Source organism: Vicugna pacos, chromosome 4 (assembly GCF_048564905.1).
Source record: "Vicugna pacos chromosome 4, VicPac4, whole genome shotgun sequence".
In the NCBI taxonomy this organism is placed as follows: Eukaryota; Metazoa; Chordata; class Mammalia; order Artiodactyla; family Camelidae; genus Vicugna; species Vicugna pacos.
Window position 1 is genome coordinate 61,287,969 of NC_132990.1, and position 17,926 is coordinate 61,305,894.

General features: G+C 40.0%; 2 protein-coding genes across 5 annotated transcripts in view; one reads left to right on the forward strand and one right to left on the reverse strand.

The window, feature by feature from the left end:
* Positions 1–2,799, reverse strand: part of FKBP15 (FKBP prolyl isomerase family member 15) — a 46,246-nt gene extending 43,447 nt beyond the window's left edge. For both annotated transcript variants that reach the window (XM_072959944.1, XM_072959943.1), the window contains exon 1: positions 2,646–2,799. In XM_072959944.1, the coding sequence (XP_072816045.1) occupies positions 2,646–2,698 (53 nt within the window). In that variant the 5' untranslated portion in view covers positions 2,699–2,799. The remainder of the gene's footprint in view (positions 1–2,645) is intronic.
* Positions 2,800–2,853: 54 nt separating this feature from the next.
* Positions 2,854–17,926, forward strand: part of SLC31A1 (solute carrier family 31 member 1) — a 33,093-nt gene continuing 18,020 nt past the window's right edge. For all 3 annotated transcript variants that reach the window (XM_031677422.2, XM_072959947.1, XM_072959946.1), the window contains exon 1: positions 2,854–3,115. The gene's annotated coding sequence lies outside the window, so the exon portion shown is untranslated. The remainder of the gene's footprint in view (positions 3,116–17,926) is intronic.

Consider the following 17,926-nt stretch of genomic DNA (forward strand, 5'->3'; position numbering starts at 1 on the left):
ACTAAGATCTATTATAAGGAAAAGATACACAGCAAAACCAGCAAAGGGAAAAGGCACACTGGGGCAAAGTCCAGAAGAAACCAGGAGCAAACTTCCAAGAGTCTTTTCCCAGTAGAGCGACTCAGGACATGTTAAATTCCTCCAGCAGTGAGTTTTAACAACATGTCAGTGTGGTCTGAAAGGAAAGCTCATTAGACACTCAGTGCCCAAGGTTTTTCATTGTGGGCTAGTCACACAGAAACCTTCTAGCACGTACCAAAATTCTAGACTCCCAGAAGGTTCAGTATAAACCATATCATCTGTACAAATAGTTTAGGCACAGTGAGCCATTCTTATCATTTGTGGAAAGCTTTATATCAGTGTGGGGAACTATTTACCAATTGAGTTTCTAGCTGCTAGCCAAGTGCCAACCTTGTGAGGGGGGTTTTCTGAGAATAACGGTCTCAGGTCTACTATGTTAATCCTTTTCTGCAAACATCCACAACCAAAACTGAAATCTGGGTATCAACCTTGACTTTTCTTTCCCTGAGTGTCCATGTTGGGAAAGGGTTGCTATAGTAACAACAATGAAAACAAAGCAAGTCTCCTGATTCTCCTGGTTACTACTTCTAGGTTAACCATGGACTTTAAGAGGCCTGAAAACGTCAAACACAGATTACCAATCGTCTACACAGCCACTGACACTCCCACTTCTATTAGGATTCACTATCTTATATGGAATCAAGAGAGTCACATATTGAAGTCAAAATACTTGAAAATTATCAATCAAGTATATTTACAGTAAATTACAGCAGTAAAAGAGGAACTGAAGAGTAGCTGCAGAGCTCACTGTCATATGTTCTACTTAGAGAAAGACAAAGGAGGAATAGTTGAATCAGGAAATGGCGGTAAAAACTGTCTATATTCTCAGTCTTAAACTTGATTTGGTTTTTCTGGTTATTACTGGGAACAAAAATAAATTATCTGTGTAACTTTGTTTACTAAGCCTCTTATCATTCTATTAGCTGTTCATGTTTGTGAGCACAGTCTCATGCTGAGAATTAGTGTCACAGCCCCTTGAGAATCCTGCACAGGAAATTAGAATAGCTGAGCCACCAAAAACTTATCTTAGGCCAGGAACCTGGAGAAGAGCACATGACTGTCATTACGCAGTCAGGAATTTCCAGTCAGCAATGTACTTCTTGTTGCATGAAAATTGGGACATTCATTTAGACTTCCCTCTAGAACTTGAATTAAAAGTATATCTTGTAGATTTCCAGAAGGCACAGCCGTATACGAAACAGGTTTGTATGAAAAAACATTAATTCAAATGACTGACTATACAGTCAACAGCAACAAGCTGGACTGTGTGGAAATTTTAGTAACTGTTTTGGGTGGAACAGGGGAAAAAAGGAATCAAAGCACTGCTTAACCCTGAAACAACTGAGCAATTGAAAGAACCCAAGGAGGAACTATGTGGATATAGGCCATCCAAAGTTGGGGTAGGGGTGGAACAGGGTGGCGAGAGTGAAGAGAGAACTGAGGGTGGCTAATATTGAGCTAGTCACAGTGTAAGTCAAAGATCCTATTTAAGATCAAAAGAGAGCCAGTGTCATTTTATGGTCACCCATGCATTGAACTCTCCACCAGGACTAGAAACAACTTGAGAGCAGACAGAGTAGCTTAATCATCTTTGTAACCTCTAAGCATTTAGTAGAACAAGGAGTGCATGTTAGTGTATTCATCATTCTTCAGTACATTCTGAAATTGGTTAAATAAATGCTCAAAGAGAGGCCCTGCAAGGATCAGAACTTGGCAGCTTTCAAGTTGGGAGTCAAGGTGTCTGCTGACACCACACAAGGGAAAAGGCTTCTGTTCTGCCTTTTCAGGCAAATTTTACTGGATTACTGGAAGAGACAAAGCCCCGCCTCTTTAAGACCTGGACCGCAGGCTGGAATATACAATGACTGGGGACAGGGGATAGCAACTGAAGTTTCTTACATTGGTTTTAAGCTTTGGAGAGCAATTTCACAGCTATTATTCACTCAACAGGCACCTTCTGAGCACCCGCTATGTCCCAGGTACTGTACTGAGTGCAAGACCAGAGATTAACAACATAAGCAGTCCCTGTCCTGCTAAGGCTTATAATCTAGTAGATTTGGTGTGCAAAGATAGGGACACCTAATCGTGGGAATAAGGAAGAGAAAGCAATTTATTCTGCCTGAAGTCGTGGGAGAAGGGAAAACACCAAATAGGTGACATCCGAGCTAGGCCTTGCCGGATGCTGAAGCTGACACACAAGGGTCAATTCTGAAGTTTGACTGCCTTGTCCTCGGAGGAGAAAGTCTCATTATCAGCCCCAGCTGACTCATAAAAAGTCTGAGAAAGGTATTTTCATCAACAATTACCCCCATTTCTCAGAAGAAGAAACTGTGACCCAGAAAGCAAAAGGCGAAGAGATGCAGGGAGAGATGTCAGGTGCAGAATTCAGGTGGAAAGACTCCGCAGTTTCGAGCTCTGCCAGGATTCTGAGACCTGCAGTGCACGCGAATGTGATAAGGGTCCGGACCCGGAAGCTGGGAAGAGATCTGATGAGAGAGCGACCCCTCCGACCGTATGCCAGGCTCTCTCAGCCACGCCCTCTGCCCCACGCTTCCGTCACTCACCCGCCACTAGGCGAGAGGAAGTCGGTGTCGTCTTCGTCGCCCGCACCGAACATCGCGCTGGCTAGCCCTCGCCCCGCTTCGGGAGGAGGTCGGAGACTTCCAGGGCCTCTCACCGCCGACGTCGTGAAATCCCGCGGCGTTGCTTTCCGGCAGACGTACTCTCGCAATGTTAGTGGGCCAGGAGGAGACTAGATTCTGGAGGCGGAGCAAAGGCAAATGAGAGGACCTGGCGTGGGAGGCACGCCGCGTGGCGAAAGGTTTAGCCAGCCCTCAGAAGCAGTAAGGTCTACGGGAGGTCCGAAGTTCTGCGCGGCGATTGGCCAGCGAGGCAGAGGAGTAGGGGCGGGAATCAGCGGCTTCGGTGGCGGTCTTCGTGGGCAGAAGTTGAGCGGGCTTCGCAGGAGTCGTGCGGGAGTGACGGGTTAAGGGTCTGAGAGGGCAGCGCCGCTGGCGGGACTCGATCTGCTAAGGTAAGATCTCTCTCTCTCTCCCCTCTCGCAACCCTGGCGAGAGCAGAGTCCTTTCCCCTCCGGGACGAGGACCTGCCACGCCACTCTTCTCAGCTCGGCGAGAGGAGAAACGGCCCGGGAGTGGAGGTCTGGAGACCTGAGCTTTCGGCCTGTCCCCGACGGTGACAAAGCTGGAGTGACCTTGGGCAAGATGTTCCGTGTCTCAGTTTCCCTGTCTGTAAAACGGGCCTGATCCCCCTACCACTTCTACCCTGTGGCCGAACTCTATTTATTCAACGGGCTATTTGTCCAGTGTTTCCATGTGCCCGCTGGTCAAGAAGCTTTTCGACCTCAGAGGTCATTGAATTCAATCCCAGTCTCCCCCTAACCCCAGAATTTACAGATAGGGAGAGAGAACTCAGCACTTGGATGACTAGCCCGAGGTCACACAGAGTAAAGGGCAGACTGGGGCTGGAGTCCTGGTCTCTTGATTTGGGACTTAGCAAGCTGCCGGGTCAACAATAACCTTATGAGCTCTTAAGCACTGTGTGCCTTTACAGATATGTATACTGTGGCATACATCTTGAGAAAAGTCCCCTCCCTAGAGTCCACCTATCCAGGTGATGCGCAGGAGGGCTGGGATATTCTGGAGGTGGGTGACAGAAAGGAGGAGACTGTAGAAGCTGAAAATCCCCAGCTCCAAACTTGGCCTGGGTTTTGCTTAGTCTTCCGGCCAAAGACTTAAGTCAACATTAATTGTTTTCGACTTCTCCGCCTCTAGTTTCCACCCTCTCCACGTCGTATATAAGTACTTCCTTGGTTAACCTGGTGTAATTCCTGGGACAATCTCCAGGTAGGCCTGGCCTAGTGGAGGTATGCGAAAGCAGATAATATCCCATTGTAGCATCCGTTTCCATAGATCTCACGAGTTCTTTCACTCAGGGCCTCTCCTATCAATCAGATTAGTTCAACAGGTGTCCCTTACCTGGATGTTTTGATCTGTTAGCATGAAATCAAAGTGAAGTGATTGGTAGCTCCATCCCAGAGACTTCATACCTCTTGGCACTTACCTTGTTCTGCTGTAATAAATAATAAATATAGTCTGTGTGTCTACTAAATTGCAAGCTCCTCAAGGACGGCGACAGTTTTATTCTTCTTGGTGTCTCCTGTGTCACAGAGCACTGTGCCTTCTTGCCCATAATGAGTTCTCATTAATTCTTTGTTAGACTGAGTAATGCAATTCATACTTGTCCCCTTATTGCTTAATTTACTCTCTTAGAATATTTATTCCTGTGTGACCCAGAGAGCCCAGCAATGGTTCTTGCCTTTTATATGTAGCTTCCAGAAAGATAAAAATACTGTACTGGGTGTGAACTGTCTGAGTTGCTTAGTCTCTTTGGTTAATTGAAAATGATTTTACTGTTGTTTAAAGCTCTAAGGGAGGGGAAAGAGAGGAATGGGATAGCTAGGTCTATATGTAGGTCTAATTTTTGTGAGTAAAGTATTCCTCTGTTGAACTGAAGGATAGGCCTGTTGTCTGCTTCCTGTGTTTATTTTACAGATTAAGATGGTTAAATCAGTGAAGGCTGACAGTGTTAAAGCAATGATGCAACTGGAATCTAAGCACTGGAACTGGGAACCCTTTGTAGTAGCTCTCCTTAGAGCTTGGCTACCTCTCAGGAAAAAAAAAAAAAAAAAAAAAAGCTGCGCAAGTAACATAGCTCTTTCTTCCTCCTTTCCCCAGTACTGGTGGTTGCCATTCTAGCATTGAAACATCTGAGCAGTGCTTTTCAAAATTTCTAGAGGGGATCACTGAGCACTTATCTTACGTTATTGAGTTGGGAGTGTTTTTATCCAGGGTGTTTAAGTTATCTTTCTAGATAGGCAGAAATGCTAAAATCTGGATCAGCCTTTTTGGTGATGGAGACACCACAGATATGTAGGCCCAGATTACCATTGTGGGAACACAGCTGCTGGTTCTGACTGGCAGTATGAGGAAGGGGAAGACAGTGGGGAGGCTTCCTCAGCCTTTCAGGCTTTGAACTACACCTAAAAAGCCACTGTCTTCCTAAATTAGATTATTGGACTAAGAATCAGGAAACCTGAATTCCCATCGCAGCCCTTCTAACTCACTCTGCACTTAGTCCAGACTCCCTAAACACTCCCAGACCTCTATTAAGTAGTACTGCTGGGGATACAGAGGTAAATGGTCACAACCCTGATCTCGGGTTTGAATAAAGCATTTTTATTTGTTTGTTTTGCATACATATACAGCTTTTGGGTGTATTTATAGAATGTACTGACCCCCCTGAAGATTAACCAGAAAGCAGCAATTTTAATAATTGCTTCAGAATTGTCAGCAGTATTGCTACAGGGGTGATAATTTTTATATACACATACACCTATACGAATCTGTTCTGGTGAATGCTTTTTAAAATTAATAGTTTAAAATTATTACCAAGTTAGATCTTAGGTGTGGTGATAGGGATATGAATTGAATATAGATTTAGGGGGTCAGTATAGTGTTCTTTCTGTTCAGTCACTGAAAACAGAAGAATGTCAGAACACAATTCAAGAAATATCACCTAAAAACCTGCTATGTATAATGCACTGTGCTGGGTGTTGCGTGGAGTAGGGAAATAAGTAAGTAATTGTTTCTGTCCTCAAAGTGCTTATAGCTGAATTGTGAGGATAACTGAAGTATACAAATAGCCATAATGGAAGAGAGCAAAGTAAGGCCCATAAGTAGAAATTAATGATTGTACAATTTTGAAGGAAGAAGAGATCAGGTCTACATAGTTTGGAGGAAGGCGTGGGTTGGATAATGGGCTTTGAAGATGAATGAGATTCCAAGTGAAAGTGAGGAAGTAAGACTTTACAAGTTGAGGGGGTGGCTCTGGCAAAATCACAAAGGCAGGAAAGCACAAATTTCTTGTAAGACAGGAGTTGCCCTTTATCTGATGCAATTAGGTCCAGTAATCGGTGAACTGAAAAAAAAAAAAAGCTAACTGAAAAAAGTTAGTTAAAGCAGGGACTCATACAGATATGAGTTGCCCATAGACCTTAAACATTTTATTTTAACTTAAAACATAAACATCTTTTTGCCACTCTTTTAACGTAAGCCTTTTCTTGGAGTATGGGTCTCAGGGATCTGTAAACTATAGTGTGAGGGCCAAATCTTGTCCAAGCCTGCTGCCTGTTTCTGTAAATAAAGTTTTGTTGAAACACAGCCACACTCGTATCTTATCTATGGCTACTTTTGTATGCAAGGTAGGGTTGAGTATAGGTGTGTGTATCTGTGTGACTCATATTTATCTAAGCTTTCCTAACCTTTCAACTTGGTTTTCATAGAAACATCTTACAGAGAATCTATGTAGCATAGCAGTTAAATTCTTAAGCTCTGGAGCCAAATGATTTTGCCATTTATCAGTTGTATTGGCCTTGGGCACTTTGTTCAGTCTCCTTCTTTGTGAAATAGGCACAATAATAGTGTCTCGTTCCTAGGGTTCTTGTGAAGGTTATAGGAGTTAATTCATCACCTAGAACAATGCCTGACAAGTAGTAAGTGCTCAGTTAATAGTAGCTATGCTGCTGTTTTTCTCTTCTCATTTGTACTTCATTGCTCTACATAATACTGCATTAAATTATATATTTACAGTAATAAACATAATTGGCATAAGTTGGTTTGTGAACAAATACAACTGATACCCTGGACAAGCACACAATTTCACTGAGAGGGAGAGCAGAATTGTTGCTCCCATGACTTTGGAGAATAGCCTAGCTAATGTGTTATCAGTTAAATTTGTTAAGAGAGTCATGTGCAATAGTTTGCTAAGAGTTTAGGACAACAGTACACATAGGGCAATAGTGGATTAAAATTGTAAAGGAGACCAGGGCCATATTTGTCAAATACCTTGAAGGCCAACCTGACAAGTTAGTAATTAGCCCAGTAGGAAATGGAATCTTTTATTCTAAATGACATGAAAAAATAAAAGATGTAAAGAAAATACAAATGGTGGTGAGGGTATAGCTCAAGTGATAGAGAGCTTGCTTAGCATCCACGAGGTCCTGGGTTCAATCCCCAGTACATCCTCTAAAAATAAATAAACCTAATAACCTCCCCCCTGCCCTGCCAAAATAAAAATAATTGAATAATAAATAAATTTTTTTAAAAATCATAAATGCAAATGGTTTAGGAGTGTTCAAGGTAAAAAGTAAATTAGTTTCTCAGCCCCACTCCATGTGAGTAGCCACTGCATTTTTTTTATATTCATTCTTAGAGTGTGGAGTTGATGTGAGAATTGAGTGAGGTAAGGCATGATGAACACCACTTAGGGCACTGATATTCATCTGTTAGAAACCTCAGTCCAGTTTTTCTTTGGATTATGATCTCAATTTTGAATTGAGAAAAATTAATGTTTTAGACTGAATGTGAGTAAAATTAAATGACTTCTCTAAGGGTAACAATTTATACCATACCCTTAAGAATGTCTGATCCTTAAGTATGTTCCTCTGCTTCTTCCAGTTTTCTCAGCTCTTGATTCTTCTTTTCACCTTCCTCACCAGACATGCTGCAAAAGACAAAAAAAAGACATAGTTATCACTGAAAAAGCAAGTGTTTACAACAACAAGATGACTTCAACTAGTGGAAGATGTCTGATAAGTCAGTGGCCAGGCAGTACCCAGATAACTGCCATTTAAAGTTGACAAGCCAGGAGCAATTGGGGAAAAGCAAGGGAGGAGAGAGGGCAGGCTGCTGCTGCTTATACTCCCACGTGCAGCTTTTAGCATAATAAAACCATCAAAAAAAATCAAGAGTTTTCTGTAGTTTGTGACTAAGTATAAGAAGTCAGCAAGAGTCTGATTCTTAATCCATTAAAATTAGCAGTTTATGCCAAAAGAAATCTTAGAGTAGGCACAGGGAAGGAAATGCTTTTGAAGTTCCATTGCTTTGCGTAATATCATTTCATGATTTAGGTAACATCCCCAAACAGAGGAAGGGCCCATCCTTAGGAATACAAAACCCTGCAGAGAAGGAAAGGGTTGAGAAGGGTCCACCCTACCTCTTTTCCTTTACACAAAGTCCCTAGGTTTTTGTATACAACCTGCTTTTGTAGGCTGAGGACATTGTGCAATACAGCATAATGAGATGGAAACCTGCATTACAAAAGTAAATAGGAGAAATGATTTGGGGGATGGGGCACATAAAGAGAGCAAAACACTAGCAACTAGTGAAATGTTAGCAGACCTTTTTTAGCCAGTTTGAGTCTTACCCCAAATAGGTAGTAGAGTTGTTAGAGAACTATACTGTTAATATAATTTTGAAGCAGTTTAGAGCATCTAGAATGTAGTAGTTCAGTTTATGAAATGAAAGAAGAGGAATGCTGCTATGTACCCGCAGATGTCAGTTCCTCTCTCCTACCTTTTCTGATGGCTTTTTTTTTTGTCAGTTCCCACACAACCCTGTGCATAATCTATATCTTAGTACATCTCATACTATATTTTAATTATTTGTATGTGACCCTCCTCCACTAGACTGGGCTTCTTGAGAATAGATAAAGTTTCATCCTAGTTTCTTCACTCAATAGGTACACAATAAATTGGAAGGAAAGAATGAAGGAATGAATGAATGAGGAGACCAAGTTCCTTGGGTCATAGATAATAAGCCCCAAGAGCCAGATATAGAACCCAGGTCTTCTGGTTCCTAGCCCAGTACTTTTCCACCATGCCATGCAGCCTGTATCTGAGGTTTTGAACAACTTTTCTCATTTTCATTTACATTCTCTCAATGCATTTTCTTTAAGTCATCCTTTATTAAAAGGAGGGAGGAGTAAAAAAGGAACAGTTAAAATGTTTTCTAGTTTCTGCCTCACACCAACCTAATTCCCAGTATTCTTCACGACACCATTGTGATCAAGATGATTGAAATCCTATATAATGTAACCAAATGGAAAGTTTAGCAAGGGGGACCTTTGTCTGCCTTTGGTTATAACAAGAAGGCATTTAAAGCAATGCTTTGCAGATATATATGTATCTGACTAGCTAGTGTTCTTTAAATCTGTTAAGAGTCTTTATATTTTAAGTGACATGAAAGTGAGCCCTCTGTGTGACTTGGACATCCCCTTTCAGAGATTTTGTCCTCTCATGAGAAAGAAGGCTATTAATAGTAATGTATTTACTATACCTTCTAATTAGAGAGTATTTTGACATATTTTATTTGATCCTCATCATCCTGAGATTGGCAGCAGAGGTATTTTTATATCCATGTTGCAATTAAGGAACTGGTACCTGTTGAGTTTAGGTGATTTGCTTAATGTCCCCTAGCTAAAATATGGCAAACCTGTGTCTATAGCTCAGAGCCTCTGATGTCCAGTCCAGGGCTGTCTCCAGTCTTATCACAATGTTTATAAAACATTCTGAGATCTTTGCATAAACCATACTTAAGCTTTCATGGTTAGCACATTGGAAGTATGTCTAAGACTACAGAAGGATCCAGTAAGAGGAGTAAGAAAGGATGCATCTCGTGATTGCTTTATACCAGGATATGGCTTAGCTAACAACAAAAGGTACCAGAGAAGTGGAGTATAGTAGCTGGGAGATCCACTCCCCATTGGACTTAGGCCCTTCTATCATTGCATAACTAAAAGACCTTTTCAGTTTGTTTGTTTGCCATATCAAATTTGAGTTGTCCTATTCGGACCAGGCAAATAAAAGCTTTTCTAAAGGCCTTTGTGAGGAATGTAGTTCTACACTTGATCTTCTTTATACAGAAAGGTGAGAGTGGGCAAGAGAAACAGGAGCTTCTATGTTATTTGCTGCTAAAGCAGGATATGTAGAGCTCAGAAACCCCTCCTGCTTAGCTGCTTCCCTGCAAACTATCTGGAGAAATGGGAGGGCTGGGGAAAGTGGTTAGCCTAGAGTTACAGAAGCCTCATAAGAAAAGCAGATGTTATGGTTTCAAGTAACTAAGGAGTACATTAGCTTTATTATCAATAAAATGAGCTCCAGTTTCCCCATCTGTAAAATAAAGGACTTGATAATTTCATTTTTCAATAGGAAGTATATTCACTTGGTTCAAAATTCAAAAGGTACGCAAGGACTTTTAGTGAAAAATGTTCCTTCTAGTCCTACTCACATCTGACCAGTTCCCCTCCTATGGATCACAATGTTACTACTTTCTTATGCCCCCACCTCTATAGGTAATATAGGTGTTTACAAACAATATGTATATACATTTTGCCCTTTTAAAACTTTTTACAAATGATAGCATACAGTGCATCTTCTTTTTTTAATCTCATAATATATCTTGGAGATCAGTCTATATCAGCATATAAAGGAGCTTCTATATCTCTGTGGGATGGCTCTGATAAACTCTGCGTGACAGGAGATGACCAGGCTCACTTATGGGCTATAACTCCTGCAGTTAAAGATGAGGAGAGTGCAGGGCCCAACGTGCAGCTTATCCAGGTAGGCCCCACCTTTTCAAATGCAAGCTTTCTTTAATGCCAGATTCCCAGGGAAGATTACTGCTGGGTAGGTCAAATTAGATGCCTCACCAGGCTTCTTTCTGCCTGTTATTAGGGCAGCTTGTAAAAAGCCCAAGAGCTTTCTAGAAGCTAACCATGAAAACAGTTTCCTTTATTATGGTTTCAGAAATACCACAAGGTATGGTGCTATGTTATAGCTTAGAATTAAGGGGTAGAATTACCTCCCCTTACCTACTCTCAAAAAAAAGTAGAAAGTAGAAAAGATAGGATCTTAGAATGTATATATTTTCATTTCAAGATGTCATTTTAAGCATATGTCTTTTCCTTCCCAAAATCCTAATGAAATGACTTTAGGAATATAAAAAATAAGAAAAAGTATGATATTGTGGTTTATAATAAATATGTATTTGATCTTCATCCCATTTCTGACCCAGAGCTGATCCGAGGGATTTTCAAAGTGGTGAGGGCTATAAAAGATGTCTTTTGTTATGTTAATGAGGCAACATTTCCGAAAGCCTTAGGTCTCCTAAGCATGGGGGCTGGTTGCCAGTGAAGCCAACCAATGTAACTAGAGGGTTGGAACTTTCAGCCCCTGACCTCCTGGGAAAGGAGAGGGGCTGGAAATTGAGTCTAATCACCAATGGGCAGTGATTTAATCAATCATTCCGCTGTAATGAAGCCTCCATAAAAACTCAAAAGGATAGTGTTCCAAGAGCTTCCAGGTTGGAAACCAGAACTTCCTCTTGCCACCATGCCAGCCCCAAGCTACAAGGGCAGAAGCTCCTTTGTTCAGGATCTCGCTCTCTGTGGCTCTTCATCTGGCCATTGATTGTCTCCTTTAATATCCTTTGAAATAAAAATCGGTAATCTAGTGAGCATATGGATTTCCTTAGTTCTATGAGCCAGTCTAGCAAATTTATGGAACCCAAGAAGAGGGGGTTGTGGGAACCTCTGATTTATAGCCAGTGGATCAGAAGCACAGGTGACATCCTGGGCTTGCAATTGGCATCTGAAGTGGAGGGCAGTCTTGTGAGACTGAGCCCTTCATATGTTAATCTGATGCTATCTCTGAGTAGAGGGTATCAGAGTTGAGTTGTAGGACACCTGCTGGTGTTGGAGAATTGCTTGGCAGTGGGGAAACCATCCACAAAAAAAGTCTTTTATCATTAGAAAATAGAGCGATAGAAGCCTGAAATTTTGAGACATTTTAAAGAATATAGATGCATCATGGAATCGAATTGAAGCAAATTACTGACCACATGATTCAACAGAGGCGAAAGACATCCCTCTCGGTAAAGTGAGGTAGATAAGATTCACTAGCACACCGCGAAAACTCCCAAAATGAGAACAGCAAAGGGTAGAAAGAAAGGTTAGCTATGGAGTAATGGGTGAGGGACAAATCAAAGGCTTTGGGGGATTGTATTTATGCTACACTTAGAACAGTAGATTAAGAAGTAACAATAATGAATGTGGAGGGCTTAGTGTGTTTAGCCACTGTGCGAAGTTAGCGTGTAAATGCCCATTGTCTTGAGGTCGGGGCTGCTGTCATCCCTATCTTAGAGGAAACTAACTTGCCCTCTTAACCACTATGCTGTTGCCTCAGTGAACTCTTCATAATAATCCTATGAGGTAGGCTGCTTTTACTATCCTGAATTTAGAGCTGAGGCCCAGAGATATGAAGTAGTTTGCTCAAGGGCCCACAACCAGTAGGTACAGTTTTACCAGTTAGAGAATGAGTGTAGCTTCCTTGTGTACTTGGCGAGCCGCCATAAAAAAGAAAAAAAAGGAAAATAACTTTTCTGCCCACGGCTTCCTGCTCGTGTTTTTTTTTTGTTTGTTTTTGGTGGCCTATTTAGGCTCTCAAAGTGAATTCTCATTCTCAGAAATCCAGGAATTGATGGTTATGGACAGACTTTGGAGTGCTCAGCTCTAAGCAAATCTTAATTTCATTAATCATGCTGGGAACTATATCCAACATTTCATGTAGAGGGTTTTTTGGGGTTTTTATAGTCAGCAAAACAGTACACTTCCTATTTGAAGTCTGTTTTTCTGGTAGTTCAATTTCTGTATTTCACAACTAATCTAGAAAAGTAAAACTGTAGAAGATATAGAACTTCCCTTTCCTCTGGAATTCAGAGATTTTTATTCACACAGCAGGTGAAAAAAACCTCTCTCAAATTCCAAAGGTGAGCCATTTGGTATTAAATTTCATGTTAGCCCAGAAAGTTCTGTGATTATTAGGTGGCAGTATGTGTAAATTTTAAGTGAGTCTGGGCTAGCTCTGTGCCCTTTTGGAATATCAGAATAAACAGATGCTTTATTTTAGTTCCTGATTGGATCTTGACTTTTCTTCCCCAAGCTCTCTCTTAAACATACAATCCTTAGACTCTATGCACTGTATTTATGCTGTACATCTCTATAATTCAGAAATTTGGTTGTGAATTTTAAAACACATAAGAATTGCCTGTATATCTTGATCTATGTCTAGTTCTGAGACCCCATTCCCTGAGAGGAGAGTCTGGAGTGGGGTCCGTAATTTTCATTTTTAGCCAGACATCTCAAATGAGTCTAATTCAGGCAGTCCTTGAACCACACTTTGAGAAAACCTTGAGTTAAGAAGAAAGTAATTAACATTTATTATTTACTATGTATGGTATTAATATGCCAGTCACTTTCATATATATTTTCACATTTGATGTTCAACAATATATTGTGAGATTTTATTATCCCAGGTTTATATATATGTTTTATCCCCAAAGAGTTTTAATAACTTGTTCTGAGTACTAAAGATGGCATTGCTTTATGATGGTCAGCAGTCTGACTCCAAGAACCGGGAAGGCATTTACTCTTGCTAATTCTGCTTCAGCAAGGTGTCGCTCAGAAGACAGAATTGTTTAAGATTGGTGAATTGGAAAATTTAGAAAGTGATATGAATAGTATGTTCTGAAATGTGTTTGACAAGTTAAAGCCACTGAAATGTTAGAATATCTAAAACATATTCAGAATGCCCCTAGAAAAGACAAGAATGCATTTGTTTTTCATTGAAGCAGTATTGTACACACCTAAACTTTTCTGATTGAAATAGGTCCTAAAGATGAATTATTCTATTTCTTCACAAAGTAAATTTGTAACCATAAAGATTAAATTGCATAAGATAATGGAAAAACCTGGGCTAGAACCAACATTTCCTGATTTCTAGTCTTATTTTCGTTCAAGCTGTAATAATTGTCAAGATTAAGGTGGGCTTCAACCCATATCTTGCCTGAGAGTTGCTCAGCAGGCTGTTGAATCAATGATTGGGAGTGATGACTCTGTGACAACATTCAGCATTTGGAAGTTCACACAGAGGCATAGTAATCAAAGGTGATCTGGTATTTTAAAGGAGTAGAATAAATGATGACTTTTTAAAAAAAATTTTTTTATTGAAGTATAGTTATAATGTGTCAATTTCTGGTGTACAGCACAATGTCCCAGTCATGCACATATGTATATATTCATTTTCATATTATTTTTCATTGAAGATTATTACAAGATATTGAATATAGTTCCCTGTGCTATGTAGAAGAAACTTGGTTGTTTTTTTTTAATCTATTTTTATATATAGTGGCTAACATTTACAAATCTCAAACTCCCAAATTTATCCCTTCCCACTTCCTTTCCCCAGTAACCATAAGATTGTTTACTGTGTCTGCAAGTCTGTTTCTGTTTTGTAGATGAATTCATAGTGTCCTCTTTTTTTCTTTTTTTTTAGATTCCACCTATGAGTAATATTATATGGTATTTTTATTTCTCTTTCTGGCTTACTTCACTTAGAATGACGATATCCAGGTCCATCTATGTTGCTGCAAATGACATTATTTATTCTTTCTTATGGCTGAATAGTATTCCATTGTATAAATATACCATAACTTGGACATTTAGGTTGTTTCTATGTCTTGGCTATTATATATAATGCTGCTATGAACTTGGGGTGCATGTATCTCTTCAAATTGGAGTTCCCTTTGGATATATGCCCAGGAGTGGGATTGCTGGATCATATGACAAGTCTATTTTTAGTTTTTTGAGGAATCTCTATACTATTTTCCATAATGGCTGCAATGGTGATTTTTTTTAATGGTGACATTTTTATGTGTTATTTTTTAAAAATTCTGTTTCTGACACTGAAAATATGTATTAGAATGGCATCTAGGGCTTTTGGAATTTTAACAGAATGCTGAAATGTGGCCTGGAGCTCAGGCTATCTGGGGGCCCATTCTCACTTTACTGAGAGCTATATGGAGGTAGAGCAGCCAAGAAAACTGCAGGTAATAGTTTTAACATAAACTACGCCATAGCACAGCGTAAAGCATGGCAAGAGACAGCTACTCTGGAGGTAGGTAACGACTAGGTTTAGCTCCTCCTGGACAACTTGATGGGCAAGGACCTCGTAGACTTGACAGGGCCCTTGGATGGATAACTTGACATTGGTTTACCCTGAATGTAAGGAATATCCACGTGTGCCTCTGGATAGAAATAGGTCTACATTTCTTTCTAAATCTCTCTAAAAACTACAACTCTCTTTCCTTATCTCAGTTTTTTGGGATTGCCCCCAGAAAGCAAAATAGCTAATTTTGTGTTAAGAGGCAGAGACACAAGGTAGTTGGGTGAAAGTACAATGATACAAGTAATAGGCTGCTGGACTTGAGGTCAGCATCTGGATTCTAATTGTAGACTGCTGCTAGATGAGTGCCACGTGACCTTGGCCAGTCAGTTAACCTTGTGTACCTCGATTTTCCAGCTGTAAAATAAGTAGCAATTCTTGTTTAATCCAGGCCTGTCCTTCAAGTGCAGTTAGGTTTAGAAACATAGTACATTGCTGTAGCTCACCAGAAAACCTGAGAACGTGCCAGAAGAGTAAATGAATTTATTGTTGGACCCAGACTTATGATCATTCAATTGACAAATATTTATTGAATACCAGCTTAAAAGGTGCATTAGACTGCACATAGACTAACTTAGGCCTTATAATGCATTCCATAAACAAGATGTGAGTAGTTTTCTTCAGTCTTATTATTGAGCACTCATGGAACATAATAATACTACCTCGCAGAATAGTAATAATGATTTTATGTGTGTTATATGATCTTTTTTTTTCTCTCAGTATTTGTTCCCATTCATTATCTTATTTGAATCATATAATAACCCTGAAGAACAAGACAGATGTTACCTCCATGTCCCCCTGAGTTTTAGATAAGGTGCTGAAACTCGGAGATCAAAAGTGGTTCTCAAAGGGGTAGGGTGATTCTACCCACCAGGGGACATTTGACAAAGTCTGGAGACATTTGGAATTGTCACAGCTGGGACGGTGCTACTGCCATTTAGTGAGTAAAGGCTAAGGATACTGTTAAACATCCTCCAGTGCACAAGACAGCTCATACAACCAAGAAATTATTTGGCCCCAAATGTCAATAAAGCCAAGCCTAAGAAACTGACATGGGTGTTTTACCCAAAAGAACACAAAGTGATAGAGCTGAATAAAACAGATTTCAGATCTTGAACTCAGTCTAGTGTGTTTTCCACTGCCCCTGGAACAGGACATTAAAAACTGAAATCAGATAAATTCTGGATTTATTACTAATGTCTTGTGGAGGTATGAGTGAAAAGTGAGGTTTGTTTATATCATTGTTGAAGATTTCTGTGTACAGATTGTATAATCCAGTAAAAATCTGTTAAGCACTTGTGTGTCTTACAGTCAGCTGTCCATGTCCCACAGGGAGCTTAAGTCTACCTTCATCATATTTTTAAATTTATTGAGCAACTACCAAATTTGAGTCAAATTTGAATCATTTACCAAATACTATTGAAATCTGGACATAGCCCCTTTAGCAGCCTCCATGCACAGTACCATGCCAACCTGAAGAGCCATGGGACTTCAATGGGACGTGTCACCAGGATACTCAGTGAGAAATTAGCAGAGCCACGATTTTATTCCTGTGTGACTCCAAGCTCATGCTCTTAACAATATTTTGTAAGCTTAACTCTCTCCTACAAAGGGTGGCATGTGACTTAAGAAGCTCTTACAATCCAGAGTAGTCCTTGTAGAATATTCTTCAGTTTTGCTTCTTGAAACATTTTATAACCCAGAAATTAGAAGGTTTGTCTAGTCCTTCTAAAGTTTTAACAGATATCTTTCTGGATTCTGGCTAATTAAAGAATTATGGCCCATAGCTCTATGAGGATTTTTTTTTCCATCTACAAATACCTCACAGAAGAACTTGAGCAGGAAATATTATAGAGAAGAATAAATAAAGGCCAGTTATTCTACACAGCAGTCAAAGTAGTCTATTAAAATATAATCTGGTCACATCACTCCCCTGTTTATTACCCCTAAATCGCCAAACTCACAAAGAAGAAAAAAGAGCACAAATTAGCAAAATAAGAAAGGAAAATGGAGAAATTACAACAAATAACATAGAAATACAGAATATCATGTGAGAATATTATGAAAGACTATATGGAACCAAATTGGATAACCTAGAGGAGATGGACAAGTTTCTGGAAACATACTGTCCACCAAGACTGAATCAAGAAGAAACTGACCACTTGAACAAACCAATCACTAGAAATGAAATCAAAATAGCAATAAAAAACCTCCCTACAAATAAAAGTCCAGGACCGGATGGCTTCACTGGGGAATTCTACCAAACATACAAAGAAGAACTCATACCAGTCCTTCTCAAACTCTTCCAGAAGATTGAAAAGGAGGGAATACTCCCAAACTCATTCTATGAAGCCACCATCACCCTGATACCAAAACCAGGCAAAGACACTACCAAAAAAGAGAATCATAGGCCAATATCACTGATGAACATAGACGCCAAAATTCTCACCAAAATATTAGCAAATAGAATCCAACAACACATAAAAAAGATTATACATCATGACCAAGTGGGATTCATCACAGGGACACAAGGGTGGTTCAACATACACAAATCAATCAATGTAATACATCACATCAACAAGAGAAAGGAAAAAACCACATGATCATCTTAATAGGTGCAGAAAAAGCATTTGATAAAATTCAAGACCCATTTATGATAAAAACTCTCACCAAAGTGGGTATAGAGGGAACATATCTCAACATAATAAAAGCTATATATGACGAATCTACAGCCAGCATAGTACTCAATGGTGAAAAACTCAAAAGCTTCCCACTAAAATCTGGGACAAGACAAGGATGCCCACTATCACCACTCCTATTCAACATAGTCTCAGAAGTCCTAGCCACAGCAATCAGGCAAGAGAGAGAAATAAAAGGGATCCAAATTGGAAAAGAAGAGGTAAAAGTGTTACTATATGCTGACGA